The sequence below is a fragment of the Castor canadensis genome, chromosome 10, assembly GCF_047511655.1.
Source record: "Castor canadensis chromosome 10, mCasCan1.hap1v2, whole genome shotgun sequence".
Lineage (NCBI taxonomy): Eukaryota > Metazoa > Chordata > Mammalia > Rodentia > Castoridae > Castor > Castor canadensis.
This window is the reverse complement of record NC_133395.1, coordinates 77,481,312-77,497,835: the sequence shown is the minus strand read 5'-3', so window position 1 is coordinate 77,497,835 and position 16,524 is coordinate 77,481,312. Positions and strand designations below refer to the sequence as shown.

At 48.3% G+C, this 16,524-nt stretch overlaps 1 protein-coding gene across 1 annotated transcript; it reads right to left on the bottom strand.

The window, feature by feature from the left end:
- Positions 1-3,677: 3,677 nt before the first annotated feature.
- Urad (ureidoimidazoline (2-oxo-4-hydroxy-4-carboxy-5-) decarboxylase) lies at positions 3,678-15,987 on the bottom strand. The gene is given in 6 exon segments (XM_074042857.1): positions 3,678-5,320; positions 5,323-5,429; positions 5,431-5,560; positions 15,319-15,401; positions 15,403-15,551; positions 15,934-15,987. Coding segments are annotated over 6 exon segments (933 nt in total). The 3' UTR covers positions 3,678-4,910.
- Positions 15,988-16,524: the final 537 nt, after the last annotated feature.

Here is a 16,524-nt window from a genome sequence, read left to right as displayed (position 1 = left end):
GGGGGACAAGAGAAGCTTGCAGGGAGTCACAATGGGAGAGGCAATATTGTTGGGGAGGTTTGGGGCTGGAATTGGATTGGGACTGAAGATTGCAGGACTTAGGGTTGACTTCTAAGGACAGAAGAGGGTGGGAAGAACAAGATCCAAGTAAATAAAGCAACAGGAAGATGGCAGGGGCAGCCTACTGACCGGGTTATCAAAAGGATGTCTCTTTGTTACTGACAGTGTAGAGGCCATTCCACATTCTTCGAAGAGAGTCAGGGCTGCCAGGATCCTGGCTGGTGGCCCAGGCAGGGGCTGTGCTGTGCTGGGGGGCGAGGGGGGGTGTTGGTGGTGGAGGGAAAAGCAGTAGTCTGCCAGAAAGGGCGGGCTGCCCAGCCAGGCAGATGAGACACTCCTTAAATCCACAGATCATTGACCCAGCTCCCCTCCCTGCTCAAAGGTCCCCCAGTATTTGCTCCAGTTAGGGAGACCCTACTTTGTTTAGTATTTGTGGTTCCTGGAAATTGGGGACCTGGTATCCCACCTGACCTGGGCAGGTTGGCTCTACCTGCTTCAGCCTGAAAGTCTACTTTCTGAGTCCCTTTTAAGATACAGAAGTGTATCCGAATAAAGCAGCTCTTCCCTACATCCGCTTTTCCCTGCTCTCGGAACCTTCACCCAGCATTGAACCTGAATCTCCAGGATCGTTCTGGAAGAATGAGAAAGAAGAGAATGTTTTCAGTGAAATTATTCAGTTTAGCAGTCTATAATGCTGTGGGAATACTGTTCAATCTCTGCTTAATTTGGAGGTTAGGGAGTCTTTCAGCGATTCCACTCAATCAGCAATCCACTCACACAAAGAAAAACTCAATAATGGATGATTTGACCCCAACAACCCTGCCCTGCCCTGCCACAGTCCACTCAGCTAACATCTCAGGGAAGGAAATCAATAGCACTGTCCTTTCTGCCAGGCCTCCCTAGAGTCCACCACCTGTCCAGGCCCTTTAGGCCACAATGGAAGCCAATGTGTCCATCCTGAACAGCTGGAGGGGCACAGCTGCCCACAGCTGCCCAGGCTTCATTCCCAGAAGCAGATGTGGCCTCGTCCAGCGGGTGAAAAATGTTTTCCTCCCAAGCACACTGGGTATCTGGTCCTCTCTAGCAGAGGAAAAGTTCCTAAATTCCTGGGAGGCCATTGTGGGCTAGGGTTTTATCTCCCTGAGGGACACAGGAGCACAGAAGGAAACACAGCTGTCTCACACTTCATTTGAAGGGACCAGGACCGCTTTCTGATCCAAGGCAGGGAATACCATTTTTCCTGTTCCTCCATCCAAAATATATGCCCCACAGCCAGGATATCAAAGAGAATCAAGAATCTTGGGAGAGGGTGTTAATGTTTGGGTAGAAAGTTCTGGTTTTGTTCATTGGGTCCAAGTTATGCAAATAAATAGTAATTGCCCATTTTCATCTTTTGTTCTGAAATTGGAGTGTGAGGACACTCTTTAAGCATGGTATAATGTACTCTAATTCTGTGTGGTAGATGAGTACAGAGAGTGATTCAAATCCTGAGGGATAAGGACTTGGGTGGGGGATTCATGGAGCCCAAGAAACCTGTTGGTAATCGGGAGAGGCTCTCCAGGCAAGCATCAGCCAAATGTGATTTGACTTAGAGGGCCTCAAATTAACATTTGTTCACTCACCATTGTCTCATGTCTAGAATGACCTTTGTCTATCATATGAAAATCTGTTCCCAGGAAGCCCCACAGGGTAAGTTTTATGTGGCTAGTGAAGGAAGGAGTTCAGATAAATGTTCCACTCTCAATTCACTGAGCCCATTGACAAGCTGCCAACCCAAGGGTCTTGGAGTCTGTGTAACCCCTTAATTTTATAAAGGAAAATGTGAGGCCCAGAAAGGTTAGATCATTTCCCCAAGATCCAACAGCTAGCTGTTCAAAGCTCTAAAATTAAATGAACTACAATATATACACCTTCTTTTGTAACTCACAGAGGTCTGTACAGATGTTATTACTATGGTTCTAATAGCCACCCTGCAACCCCCAACACAAAACCAGCCAGCATGAATCAGGAAATCGGAACTCCCCACACGGCAACAGGAAATAGTACCAGAGCAAGCAGGCTCTGTGGTTGCTACAATTTTGACCACTTTCACATACTGTGTAGTTCTTTTTTTCACAAGCACCTGCTAACTGCAGGTTTTCAGTTTGTCCAATGGTGAATTTTTCAGAAATTCCATCCCAGATTTTTCTCCAACTGACACGGATCTTTACCTACTTTTGCCTCACAGTAAAGACTTTCTGAAAAGAGCTTTTCACTATATTTGAGTCAGAACTGATAATCCATGGCCTATCTCTGAAAATTTGTTCAATGTTAAAATGAATAAAGTTAGGGATTTATGTGTCCCTCCCCTTCTCATGCCAGTGTCTGTGAACTCTTATTGGCACACTGCATAAATGTCTACCTTTTCGGCTAAAGAAAAAAAAATTTTAAAGGCCCCATTCAATCCCCCAATTACATAGATGAATGACAAACTGTTCCGATTCCAGATTGGGTTCTGAATTCCTAGCCTGAGCTGTGTTCTCCCGTCCCTGTACATGCAGCATTAACCCGCTGGGCTTGGATATTTTTTTGTAAGGGATGTGACAATCGGCTACCCACCCCCCCCCACCCCCCCACCCCCGCCCATCTCCTAAGGGTGTGTACTCGGATGGATTGTCAGACAATAAAGTCAACTTTTCACTTTCCAATAATTCTCAGAGTTGTCACTGTGGTTCTTTTCGTTTTCTGTATTTTTTAACGGATTAGTAAGTAAAATATTAATTGTTCACCCTGGTGCAGACCAGCCACTTCTGCGCCCCCTGACGTTTGCTGGACAGGCCGGACGGTCTCTTCCCTGGGCCGCAGCAGTTAGTCCATGCTGCCACGGTCCTAATCAGCGGCCCAGGTCCCTGTGACCAAGTTGGTCTCCCGCATCCTGCGCCCCAGAGGGAGGAAACGAAGAATCGCCTGCGCCAGGCAAAGCCACAGAAGCCCCAAGGCTTGTCACTGTTTGAGCCAAGATGCAGCCAAAGAAAATTGTCTTACTATACTTCGGCTGCCACAAATTAAACGGCCTCCGTCTCTTCGCTCCTCAAGGAAACGGAAAGTTAAGAGCCACTCGTGGTTTTTGCCGCAGCCATTCCCCATCCCGGGCCTGAGTCCCGCGTCCAACGCTCGCCCTCTCGGCTGTCAGCGCTGGGCGTCCTCGGAAGAGGACTCGTGCAGCCAGTCCCCCACCACGCCCATCACCCCCAGCACACTCCAAAGAGGCAAATGGAACGACTGCCCCCACCCGTACCCTTTCCTTGGGGTAAACAATTTCCCGGACAGGCTTTGAACCGTCGAAATGTAATTGTGTAATTGGAGACACCAGGTCGCTCCTAAGAGGTCCAGATCGGATCTACACTCGGGCTAAAAATACCTCCGGGAATCTTGTCCTGGTGGATTCTTCGCATCTTCTGTTGAGCAAATTTACATAAAGAGCGTGGACTCTGCATTTTAGGGCCCATTTATCTAAGCGTTGGATTCATCCCCAGGGCTGGGCAGGGTGTTTGAATATAGTGGGTTATTCTAAGTCTTAGGACCAGCCTTTAGTATTTGGATCCTAGGTAAAACAACAACAACAACAACAACAAACAACTAAATAATACCGTTCACCAAGCAGTGGGTTCTTTTGTGTGTTTGGAAATCCCCCAAGTTACCCTGGCTAGACGGCGTCTAGCCCCAGGACCAGGGCACAGCTCCATTACTTGGGAGGCCAAGAGTACAGGATCTCCCGTGTCCTGTGCACCTGGTGGTCTACACCCAGGGGAGGCTCCTCCAGCCTGGGATACTGGTGGCAGCGGGCCTTGCTGGCAACACTCCCCCTGTCCCACCATCACCAGCTTCTCTTGCCCTCCCTCTTAACTACTGGCAGGGGACACCCTTGAGATGAGTCAGGAGAAAATTCCTAGTGCTCCAGCGGGATTTATTTCTGCGGACCCCAACAACCAAGAGTGCCACGGCGCAGCTCTTCATGGGAAGAAGTTCGTTTTTTTCTTTTCTTTTCTTCATTCGTTTTGTTCTGTTTTTGTTTTTGTTGCTACAGGATTAAACCTAAACAAGACTGATCACTAACGGATGTCCCTGTTTTCAACAGGGCCAACTCTGCCTTCACCTCTCACTTGTCTGGGTTGAGGAAGACATAGATGATTTGTTTCTTCTTTGCCTACAGAAGCCTAAGCAGTATTTGTAGGGGCTTTTCAGTGTGTATGTGTGTGTGTTGAGGGGGACGCTACTGAGTGCTGACGTTCTTTTCCTAATGGACTTCCGGGCCACTGGAGCAAGGAGCTGCCTGACTGAATTCTGGAGTCAGGGTTGCCAGCCCAGCTCCCGAAGTCGGCTCACTGTACCGGGAAGGACTTCTTTAGACACCGATTTTCCCCCTTTAATCAGCACCGTGGGGTCCCCAACACCCAGCGCTGCTCAATAAGTGTCAGTATTATTTTAATAACCGGATGCTTTCCCAGAAGAGTTCAGCCCACCCCAAGAGCGACCTCTGGGGAGAAAAGGGCTCTTTCAGATGCCCAGGACATATCCTGGATGCTGCAGCTACCCCGCCGGCCCCCGCGGGCCACCTTCCCCGAGCTGGCCACAGAAGGGGCTCTGTACCGCCGCTCCCCTCCCGTGGCTTCCCTCATCCTCACCACCACCACCACCAAGGGCAGCGCTTTGCTTTGCCAGCCTCCCCCGCTTCCAGAGGCATCCTGGAAAGAGAAAACCGCTTCCGCTCACATGTAAATGTCAGGTGCAACAAATGAAGTGGGAAAAGAAAAACAAACAAGCAGACAAACCGCTGTGGAATAAAAGACCCCTTTTCCATCCGTTTTGCTTTACAGCTCGGGCTGGGGTGGGGCACTAGGAGCTGAATAAGCGCTGGGAAATCCGCAACGGCTGGTGCTGTGGGCGAAGCGAGCGAAGAATCGAGGCAGTGAGCTGGCTAAGGAGGGCAAAGCATTGAACATGTAGACATTCTGGCAACGGGTGCGCGTGTGGGGGTGGACAAAAGGGCTCATTGCTCGTGTGATTGCCTCAATTCTCCACTTCCTTTGTGCGCGCCTGTAGACGCTGCTCCGGGCTGAGTCAGCCTTCCGCGCAGGGCGCACGACGCCTGGTCGCCGCACCCCAAGCCTCGCCACAGGCGTCCGGCTACCCAGCCTGAGCGGCCGCTCCCGCCCGTCAGGGTAGGCGCGGAGCCGATCGGCAAGGCGCAGGTGACCGATCTTCTTCGCCTCACCCAGGCGGTGCGCAGCTCCTGCGCAGGCAGGCAGTGCAGCCGGCGCGCCAGCTCTCCGGGCACCGCGGCGCAGTGGCTGAAACGCGCGGCCAGCACGAAGGGGAAACCGAAGCGCGCGATGCTGCGCGTTAAGCTCCGCCAGCTGCCGCCGCTCGTCCGCGCCCAGATGCGACTCGGCGGTGAGCGTCCTCTGCTGCAGCTCACGACCCGGCAGGTCCGAGTGGCAGCGCAGGATACCCTCCTGGCCTGCGGAGAAGCCCAGACACCCGGCGGAAGCGGGTTACCGTCCGCGCGGCGCGGCAGGGAGGACGGCGAGGTCCCCAGCCGCCAGCAGACCCAGCGGGGACCCTACCGCGCCCCGACCTGAAAGGGCCCAGGCAGTAGTGGCCAGGCGGCGCAGGGGCGCCCTGTTGCGACCTCCCTTCTAACAAGTCTCGGACCCCGTGTCCGTCGGTCCCCGCTACTTTCGGTCCCGACCAGGACCCTGGGGGCGGGGCGGGAGTGACAGGTTTGTCCTTTGAGACCTTGGGGCAAGAGGAGCGGAGGGGAGAAGGGGCGGCCGCGGAGGCTCGGAATTTACGACCTGCTCCGGAGAGAGCCGGGACATGATAAGGAGCCTGGGCTTTTCCTATCTTTTCAAAGTCCTTTGCTCTCAGGGGGGCTTTGATGTTGAAAGGGGCCGGACACGAGGGCCCGAAGACTTCCTGCAAAAGAGGTTTCGTTCTGCTCCAAAGGAGAACAGCCAAGAGCGGGGTGGGTCCTGGGGATAACATCCATAGAGTTTGGCAAATAAATGCCCAAGATTTTGTGACCCTAAGTGTGAGTTCTGGGTTTCTGGAATCCAGCATCCAAAGAGCTTCACGGATTAACTGCAAAGAAACCCATTTCCAACCGGAATCCCACCACTGTTTGAATGGAAGTGACTTTCCTCTTTTCAGGAGAATTATGTTCATCCGTCCACCACCCACCTGGGGCGGGGGGAAGGGGGAAGGTTATTCCTCTCCCGGACTGCAGATCCCAAAGAGCCCACAGAGAAAGCTTCTTAAAATCTCCTAGGCCTTGGCCTGATACCTGGGATTCTAATTCCTAACCAGGGGATTTTCCTGTGCCCTGCCTGGTCACGATGCTTAGTTCTCTAAAGAGAGAATTCAAGTTCTCCTGGCTAGGCAAGATCCCAGGTGTGGTAAGCACAGAGGGATCGTCAGTCAGACGAGGGCAACCACACCTAACTCTCAGAGTAGTCGTGAAGATTAGAGATCATTCATTTACTCAAAACATAGTTCCAATGCCTATAAACATAAACAATCATTATTAGTGTTCTGAACCCAGTGGAAGTGAACTGAGGTACTGCAGGAAGTACCTGGCTCTTCCTATCTCAGTAAAACAGGTGAGAGTAGGTGGCAGTGAGAATCGATGTGAAGCTAAGTTGGAAATGGGAAACAATTACAACATCCTTTAATAAATTGTATTTCAATACAGTCAAAAGAGAGAAATCCACTTGAATTATGGTGTGGCTTTCTCTTCCTCAAATCTTATAATCACCTCCCCCCCCCCAATAAAAAGGTGGTAAGACTTGTGCCATACAACTCATGGACCAATGTCCTAAAAGATAGAGAGAATACTCCAGGTGCTGGTGGCTCAGCCTGTAATCCTAGCTACTCCAGAGGCACAGATCAAGGAGAATCAAGGTTCAAGATCACCCAGACACATAGCTCATGTGACTCTATCCCAAAATACCCCCCCACACACAAAAAAAGGACTGGCAGAATGGCTCAAGTGGTAGAGGACCTGCCTAGCAAGCATGAGGCCCTGAGTTCAAACCCCAGTACCTCAAAAAGAAAGAAAGAAAAAGAGTATTTTCCATAAGAGAGTATTCCATAATACTCCTTAAACTAGTTTTCAATGGTGACTCAGAAAGGATTAGGTGACCAGCCCAAGGTCACCCAGCTGACCCAAGACCCTCCAGTCCAAAATCGCAGTGGCTTTCAGGGACTCAGCTGCCCCTGCAAGGCTAAGGGCCATTCAAAAAGAAACTCATGTCACCAAGAACCCAGTCTTCTAAACCCATTGCTTAAGAACCCCTGCACTCGGCCACTGCAAACAGAAGTAGTTCTACCCTGCTCCCTTTGTTCAGCCCTCTCCAGTGGTGAAAAAATATGTGTGTTAAATTCCCCACCTAAGGGAGCAGGGCCCCAAGGCCTGAAGTTGGCTATGCCACGAGGCTGAGCACCCAGATCCTCCATGTCCCCCCAGTCCCTCCAATTCCAATTTCAGAAAGAGCAAAGGGCCAGGTCTGTCGTGAAGGAGGGACTTCCAGTCCTAGGCTCCTTCTTCACCCAGCTGGCAGGTCAGCTCACCCACCCTCCACATACTCAGGGTTTCAAAACAGCCTCTTTAACCCCTCCCCCAGTCAGGGGGCTCCAACCCCCATTTATTGCTCTGTAGAACCAGTCCAAGCTTTGAGAAAGTAGTTCCTGGGAGTGTGTGTGTGGGGGGGGTCTGACCTCTCACCACCCCCTCCAGCCTCCCTTTTCCAGGCCTGCCTCCTGCCCTCCTTGCCCTTGCTCCTCACTTCTCACTCCCCCTAGGGTTTATCTCCCTCTTGAAAGCATCGCCAGGGTTAATGTTTGCCTAGGACTAAGCACATGTTTTCCACTCCTGGGGTGGGGGGAGGAGGCCAAGAAAAGGGCAGAGCAAAGGGCAGAAGAAAATAGACTGAAAAAGAGGAACACACACTTCAGTGCACAGAATAAGAAAAAGGTGCAGTAGAGAATGGTAGCCTACCCAGAAGGAATAGAGCCAGACCTTGCCCAGGCAAGATCCCACCTTCATTTCCCCAAACCACTGATCCTTTGGTAGTGCAAGGGAATGCACGACCCCACCCATTGGCCAGCTGCACAGACCCCACCAACAGTGTACATCCAGCTGTGGCCATAAACTCCAATGGGATACTGGAGACGGTGGACCATCTGCCTGCATCCTGAGGGTCTTCCCATCTGGATGCCCAAGCACTAGTCAGGACAGATTCTCAGAGCATCTCCCTGCTCTGAGACTGTTCTTCAATCTTTTGTGAAATTCTGGACTTTCCAACTGTGCCATTGGGTGTCACATCTAGAGATGTGATTGTGGATGTGTATTATTTGCTGGGAACACAAGAAATGAATAGATCTTTGCACATAGAAGAGTTCCTGGCAGAGCCAACCTTCATTGTGCCCATAGGAGATGCTCAGGGCAGGCCAAGTGGCCACTGACCAGTAACAATTGCCTAGAGCCCTGTAACAGTCCACCTACCTCCCTGCATCTGTACTGTGTGTTCTCAAGTCTGGTGTGATGGAGGATCCATCTCTTCTATCTGAGACTATTCCCTCTGCTGTGTTCTTGAAGCCAGCCCCTCTTTCCTTCTCAAACATGTTGTTTCTGCAATTTCAGACATCTGTTCCTCCATCCTGGCCTCTCCACTTCCTCACTGCTCTCCGGGTTCACACTGCTGAGGTTCCTGCCTCATCTTCCTGCCTCAGTCTCCCAAATTGGGATTATAAGCGATTGTCAGGGTGCCCAGACCATCCACTCCTTTCTAAGCTCTAGGGAGCATCTCTCCTCATCACTTGCCATTGGAGACACTCTTGTCTACTTTTAGCTTTCTCTACCAGATCAATAACATTGAAGTTCCCCGGAATCCAGCACTCACATCTGGATCTTCTCCATTTACACAGATGCAATGAGTGTTCTCATCCAGTTCTATAGGCTTTTGGTTTTAGTTCCATGGTTATGTATTTCTTTATTATTTTATTTTTTTGGCAGTACTGGGATATGAACTGGCCTCTTCCTTCTAGGCAGTCCCTCTACCAACTTGAGCCACACCCCCTGCCCTTTTTGCTTTCATTATTTTGGGGATAGTCTTGTATTTTTCTTGGGATGACCTGGACCTCAATCCTGTCTATGCCTCCTGGAGTAGCTGGGATGACAGGTTTGTACCATTCTGCCCAGCTTGTTAATTGACATGGAGTCTCACTAGTTTTTTTCTCCCACTGGCCTTGGCCTCCTAATCTCTAGCTCCCAAGTAGCTGGGATTACAGATGTGAGTCACCACTGCCTCGCAGTTCTGTGGTTTTAAATGTCACCAATTCTTCATGACACCCAGATATAGTTAGCCCTTAACTTTCCACTGACTTCTTTTATGATCTAACAATTCAACATTTTCATTTGGATGGCTAGTAGGCATTCCCAACTCAATAAGCTCCCTTTCTCCAACACATCCTTTCAATTCTGAATCTTTCTCACCTTAGAAAATGGCATCACCCATTCAGTTGCTCCTACTAAACACTTAGAGGTTAGTCATAATATTCTTTGTGACTGATCTGCACCCCCTCAAGTCCACCCAAAAAATCCTGTTGACTTCAACATCTATTCCAAGAATTCAGTGACTTCTCTACCATCCCAATCAAAGGCCAAGCCATCTCATCTCTCATTTTTACTTCTGTGTGGGCTCTTGACCAGGTCTCCTGTCAGATGTGACCCCTATGAAAGTCTTCTAAGATATAAATCCAATGCTATCAAATTTCGAAGAGAGAACCCAATCTGTGGGGTGTGGGTGTGTGTGGTGCTGGGGATCAAACTCAAAATCTTGCACATGCTAGATGCTAGGCAGGTTTTCTACCACTGAGCTTCAATACAGAAAAAAGCCGACATGATCTGACCCCTATCTGCTTCTTTTCCTCACATCACTCCACTCCTCACTATTCTCCATCCACTCCTAAAGTGTCAAGTTCATTCCTGTGTCAGGTTCCTTTTCTTAGAGTTACTTTAGACTCAGTCTTGACTGCCTTCTTCTCATTGTTTGGTTTTAAACTTGCATTCTACTTACCTCCTAAGAAAGACCTCCTCTATCACATATTTGTTGAAAAATACATATTCTCTTCTAGTATTTTCTAGAATCTGAAAGCCAATACTTATTTATGTTTATTCTGTCTGTCTTCACTGGAATGGAAGCTCAGGAAAGGCAGACACTTGTTTTGTGGATGGTCCACTGCCCAGGATGATGCCTGGAGTGTATACAGTAGGCACTCAGGAAGTACCTGGTAGAGCACTTGCCTGACATGTGCAAGGCCCTAGGAACCATCCCCAGCACTTCATGGAAAAACCAAAAGTATTTATCAACCAACACACCACTTTGCGGAAGGAGTGTTCCTTTTTTTTCTAACTGAATAAACAAATGAACAGGGACTGGACTCAAGAGATAGAGTGCTTGCCTAGGAAGCTGAAGGCCCTGAGTTCAAATCCCAGTACTGCCAAGAAAAAAAACCACCACTATTTATTTATTTATTTACTATGGTACTGGGGATGAATCCCAAGGCTTTACTCATGGTAGGAATTACTCTACCACTGAAGCTATGCCAGTCCAAATTAACACTTTTCTTTTTTGAGGTTGCTGGGGTTTGAACTCAGGGCCTCCAGCTTGCAAGGCATGAACATCTGGAGCCATGCTCCCAGCCCAAATTCTAATAGCTCGATACTTCTTACAGCTGTAGTACTATAAGGGAAGTATTAGTACCTAATCACTTCATTAATTTAACAAATATGCTCTCTGGTTCAGTATTGAGTATTAAAGTTTGGTGTTACTGTAATTTCAAAATGCTATAAAATGAAGCACAATTAACTTAGGAAAGTTTTAGGGCAGGAGGAGGGGGAGGGAGATGCTGGGGATTGAATCCAGGATCTGGTACATGCCAAGGATGCACGCTATCTCTGAGTTGCACGCCAGCCCACTCTTGGATTTTTGACACGTCATTCCTGAATTGGTGAAAGGTGTGCACCGGTGTGTGCATGAGTGTTGTTGCATCATTAGTCTATGGAAACTGGCTAGAAAAGAGCATTTTCCAGGTACAGCTGGAGTCAAATAGTGATCCTCTACTGCCACCTACTGGCTAATAGTCATCATAGCATAACCCAAATGGATGGTCAACTATAGTCATGATTTTCAGTTTTCTGTTAAAAGCCAAAAGCTTCCTTCCTTCCTTCTTTCCTTCCTTCCTTCCTTCCCTCCCTCCCTCCCTCCCTCCCTCCATTCCTTCCTTCCTCCTTCCATTCCTCCCTCCCTCCTTCACCTTTCTTTCTTGGGTTTAGTTTTGAACTCAGGACCTTAAGCTTTCTAGATAGACTACTACTTGAGTCACATCCCCAACCCTGTTTTACTTCAGTTATTTTTCAGATAGTGTCTCGTGGTTTTGCCTGAGGCCAGTCTCAGACAGGGATCCTCTTCCTTATGCCTCCCACCTAATTGGGATGACAGGTGTGCACCATCACACCTAGCTTATTGGGTGAGATGTGGTTATGCTAGCTTTTTGCTTGGACTGGCCTAGAACTGCAATCCTCCCAATCTCTGCCTTCAGAGCAGTTGAGATTACAGGCATAAGCCACCATACCTAGTCCAAACTAATCCTCCACCAGGCAGCTCACCATATCCCAGGCATCCTCTGAGGTCAAATCTAATTTTAGGATTCAAAGACTCTGTTACATTCAGTTTATTCCTTATTGTTCAAAGGCAAAAGCTAGGCCACACAATACATTCCATTTATTTGATCTTTTTGACAAACATTGCACATATTTCTGGTGTATAAATTTGGTGTTTTGACATACAGACAGAGAGTGAAATGATGAAATCAAGCTATTCAACATATCTATCATCTCACTTGCCCACTTTCTTGATGGTAAGAACATCAAACATCTGTACTCTAAGCTTGGAAAGTGGCTCAGTGGTAGAACACTGGCTTAGCTTGCATGAGGCCCTGGGTCTGAACCCCAGAAATACAAGACCATAAAGCCTATCCCCTCAGCAATTCTCAAGTATAAACGTGTAATTATTCCATGCTGCATAGAGACCATTTGACTACTTGAACAATGAAACATGGGGTCTGGGACATGAAGTATTAATGTCAGTAGAAAAAATTAGTGAATGAATGAACAAAACCCCTAGAAACCATCTCTTGACTTTGTTTCTAATTCTGTGGAAAATCCTTCAAAAGCCGTTGGGTGACTAACAGAGTCATTAGAATTCTAGTGTTGTCACCTAGCTGTGTCTTTGCTCAAGTTACTCTGTGCCTCCGTGTTCTTACCTGTAAAGTGGGGAAAATAACAACAGTGATACTTGTTTTCAAGGGTTCTTAGGAGGATGTGATAAGTTAATGAACGAAAAGTATTTGGGAAAGTACTTGGAGCACACCAGTAGGAAATGCCTGATAACTGTCAGAGACCTGTTATTAGTGCCTTCTTTCTGACATTTATCTAATGTCAGAAAGATGAGCAGACAGAGAGCAGTCACCCAGACAGCACGAGACTCTGCTGTCAGAAGTCTCTAAGACAAGTGCAGGCAGCAGCAAAAGGCAGAGAAATGGGCTCCACCCCCGGGAGGTTCCCTAGAGGAACTGTGCAGTACAAAAGCAAAGAACAGTCCAATTGTCCTCAATCCCCAGCCATTTTGCCCCACTGACCTGCCATTAAAGTCATCATGCTTAAGATGTGAGGGGCGGCCAGGCGCCGGTGGCTCACACCTGTAATCCTAGCTACTCAGGAGGCAGAGATCAGGAGGATCACGATTTGAAGCCAGCAACTAGCTGGAGAGATCCTGTCTTGAAAAACCCCATCACAAAAAGGGTTGGTGGAGTGGTTCAAGGTGTAGGCCCTGAGTTCAAACCCCAGTACCACAAAAATAAATAAATAAAATGTGAGGGGGAAGAGGTGACATCAGGATCTATCATCTTTCAACCTCATCTTAGGAACAATTTTTTTGTTTGCTTATTCTTTTGAGAGAGGGGCTCACTATGCAGCCCAGACTGGTCTCAAACTTGCCATTCTCCAGCCTTAGCCTTCTGAGTGCTGGGATTTCAGGTGTGCACTACCTCACCCAGCCTTTCTTAGGAACAGTTTCATTCATTCATTCAGCAAACCACTATGGAGTCATAATCTCCTACTCACTAAGTGATCTAGGATTCTGACACTGACCAGTAGACAGAGAGTCCATCAGTCAGGCAGAACATCAAAACACACCTCAGGAATGAGGAGGGCAATGCCCAGCCTGCCCCACACACACCATGCTCAGGACCAGCAAGGGATTTACCTCTACCCAGAACCTCTGGTCAGGGAGGCTAAGGTGAGTATTAGTGGGAAAGAAAAAGGAAACACGTATCTTTTCATTTTATTATCTAAGTTCCAAGTAGACTCATAAACTCCGTTTGGAGTTTACTGTTGGTTGATGTTTGCTGAATGTGAATGTAGATGTTCATCGAATAACTGGACAAGCCAAAGAATAACAGCTTTAAATTACCCATGCTATCCCAGCTTTCTCTCTCATACATGCCCTCCCCAGTTCCCTCGCCCTTGACCATTAAGATAAATCATAGGATTTCTACTTCCCTGTTTTTCCTGATAGAAAAGATGTGAGCCAGGTGCTGGTGCCCATACCTGTAATCCTAGCTACTCAGGAGGCAGAGACCAGAAAGATAGAGGTTTGAAGTCGACCCAAGCAAATAGTTCGAGAGACCCTATCTTGAAAATACCCAACACAAAAAATAGCTGGTGGAGTGGCTCAAATAGTAGAGCGCCTGCCTAGCTAAGCATGAGGCCCTGAGTTCAAACCCCAGGGCTGCCCTCCTCCCCCCCAAAGAAAAGCTATCATGTAACCCCCTCCTCGTGGCTGGGGAGGCTCTCATTTTGCCTCCTTTTTTCTCCTATCAGACATTGTGAGCTTCGGATCCCATAGCCTCTTGCCTCTTCCGGTTTGCCCCCACAGGCATTGTGCTGAAAAGCTGGGGTCACCTTGCTCAGCAAGAGGTGCTGGGCTGTTCTGTGAGTCACAGGTCAGAGCTGTCCTCTCCCTGAGCCTCTGACGGTGAGAAGCCCTGAGAAGCGGGTGAGGGTGAGCATGTCCCCAGCATTTCTGTCAGTTTGATTTTCTGTTATCCTCTACAATTCCTTCAGGTGTCTAACGTATTCGAGTGAGTGCTTCATTTTGGAGACATTTGTCTGCTGAGTGGAGGCCATCGAGGATGTCACTGCCTGTACTGATAGACAGTCCTCTGTTTGTTGGCTCCTTTGTGGGTCAGAGGAAAGCAGCAATCCCTCCCTGCCCCAGGTATCTGTGGAAGGCCTCTGTGTGAAGGTGGCCCTTGCCCCTTGTCCTTGTCCTTGTCCCCTGAGGGAGTGTCAAGCGGAGCCTGCCTCTCTCTCTCTCTTTCTCTCTCACTCCACAGGGTCTTGCTATGTAGCTGGCCTAGAACTGGCTATCCTCTACGCCTCTGTCCAGGCCCTACATATCCGTGAAGTGTCTCAGTCACTCAGGCCTTCCTCACCCCTACGACCCCTCTTTTCCCCACCCCACAGCCAGAAGTGCCTCAGTTCTCTCTCTCTCTCTCTTTTTTTCCTCTCTCTCCAGAAGAAGTGAACTTTATTTCCCTTTCTCCAGCAGGATTTTTTCAGTTCCTCCTCCTTCTCCCTTCCCTCCCTCAGAGTCTCTGATCTGACTGAATTCAATCTCCTTAGTAGTCTAGTTCAAACTGGCCCTTTCTGGTAAAAAAATGTCAACCAGTTACTCTTTCCCCTGAGTTCCTGAGATTTCCCCGATAGCCCACGGTCTCCTCTGTTAACATCCAGGACATTACCAAAGTGGACACTGGGTGGCTGAGAGTGGGTGGGCCCTCTGCCTGACCTTTGGCCACTAACTCACTCTGAGGCCTTTTGCCCTGTTCCTCCTGTGACCTGGAAGCTCTAATATTTAACAGCCACTTAGCCTCAGCCCATGAATGTCCTTCCAGACTGCTTTTGGGCTAAGACTTCATAAGCACTTCACTCTTATTATTAAACCCCAGGATGTTCACTGAACCTTCCAGTAAACACAGCTAAACAAATATATAGAGTGCAAGCAACTAGACTGAGAGGACTAAGACCATTTTGATGAGAATGGATAAGAATGTTGGGGCTCCTTTGCGGAGTGTCTAGTACTGAAGCCTTACTTGACAGTGGAAGAGCATCAATCAAGGCAAAAAAGTGCTTTTCTAGATCTTCGAAGTCAGCAAAGGGGCGCTGAGACCAGAGAAGACTGTGATGTGTTTCCAAACACATCCACAGATTCTCCAGAACCCATGGAGTTGACTTTTGCCATGTCCACTGCTTGTACTCCTCTGGAGACAGCGAGATGTCCAGCTCCCCTTCTTGTGAGAGAGTGACAGGACTCTGGCTCACTGGGCTGTATTTGGCAAATTCACAAGCTTGTTTTATGCAATAGCAGTTTAGCATGTTTTCCATGCCTCTGGGGGAGTGATCCAAAATACTTATGCAATGAACAAACACATGCTTAAGATCTTTGTTTGGGGGTGTGTTTTGGGGAACCAAACCCAGGACCTTGCACATGCTAGGACTCGCACATGCTAGGCAGGCACTCTCCACTGAGCTACATATCCAGTCCAGGCTCAAAGTCATGACCCAGGGACTAGTGACGTCCACCTGGTGAATTTCACAACCAAGCCATTCTGCTTGTGCTAACTCTCTGGTGTCATTAACATTTTAATGTCATCATTATCCTGGGGAAATTTTTCCTGACAATTCAGGTAGGTCATAGGTCCACTCACTTGGAACTTGATTTTGAACTTCTTATTGGTGCTGCTGTAGTGAACAGGCACCATGTTCTACTCTTTTTCTGTGCTGAACACAATGGGAACTTAATAAATGCTTGTGAAACAGGAGAGATGTCTCAGGAGTAATTCTGCCCCATTGTCAGGAATTATTATGTGCTATTTTCTTCTTGAATGCATCTACCCTTATCTAAAATCACCTCAATTATTATATTTATCTATTTATTTGTATACAGTCTCTCAGCCCTGGCTGATTTGGTGAGCCTGCAGACTATGTGCTTGTTGCTGTATATCCTGGAAGTCTGGCCTGGTGCCCGTGGTGCCCCGTCTCACTGTGGGATGAATTCACTGTGAGATGAATAAGTTTCACACCCTAGTGTCTCCCATGTACATATGACACAACAATAACATGGAAGGTAACACAGAGAGAAAGCCCAGGGGACTGGAGATAGATAGCTCATGCCTAGCAGGTGTGAGGCCCTGGGTTTGATCCCCAGCACCACCAGTAAACAAATAAACAAAGCAGGGTTCAGAATTCAAAAAATAAAGACGTTGCTATTTTCCTGTAGAACTAAAGAGACAAACATA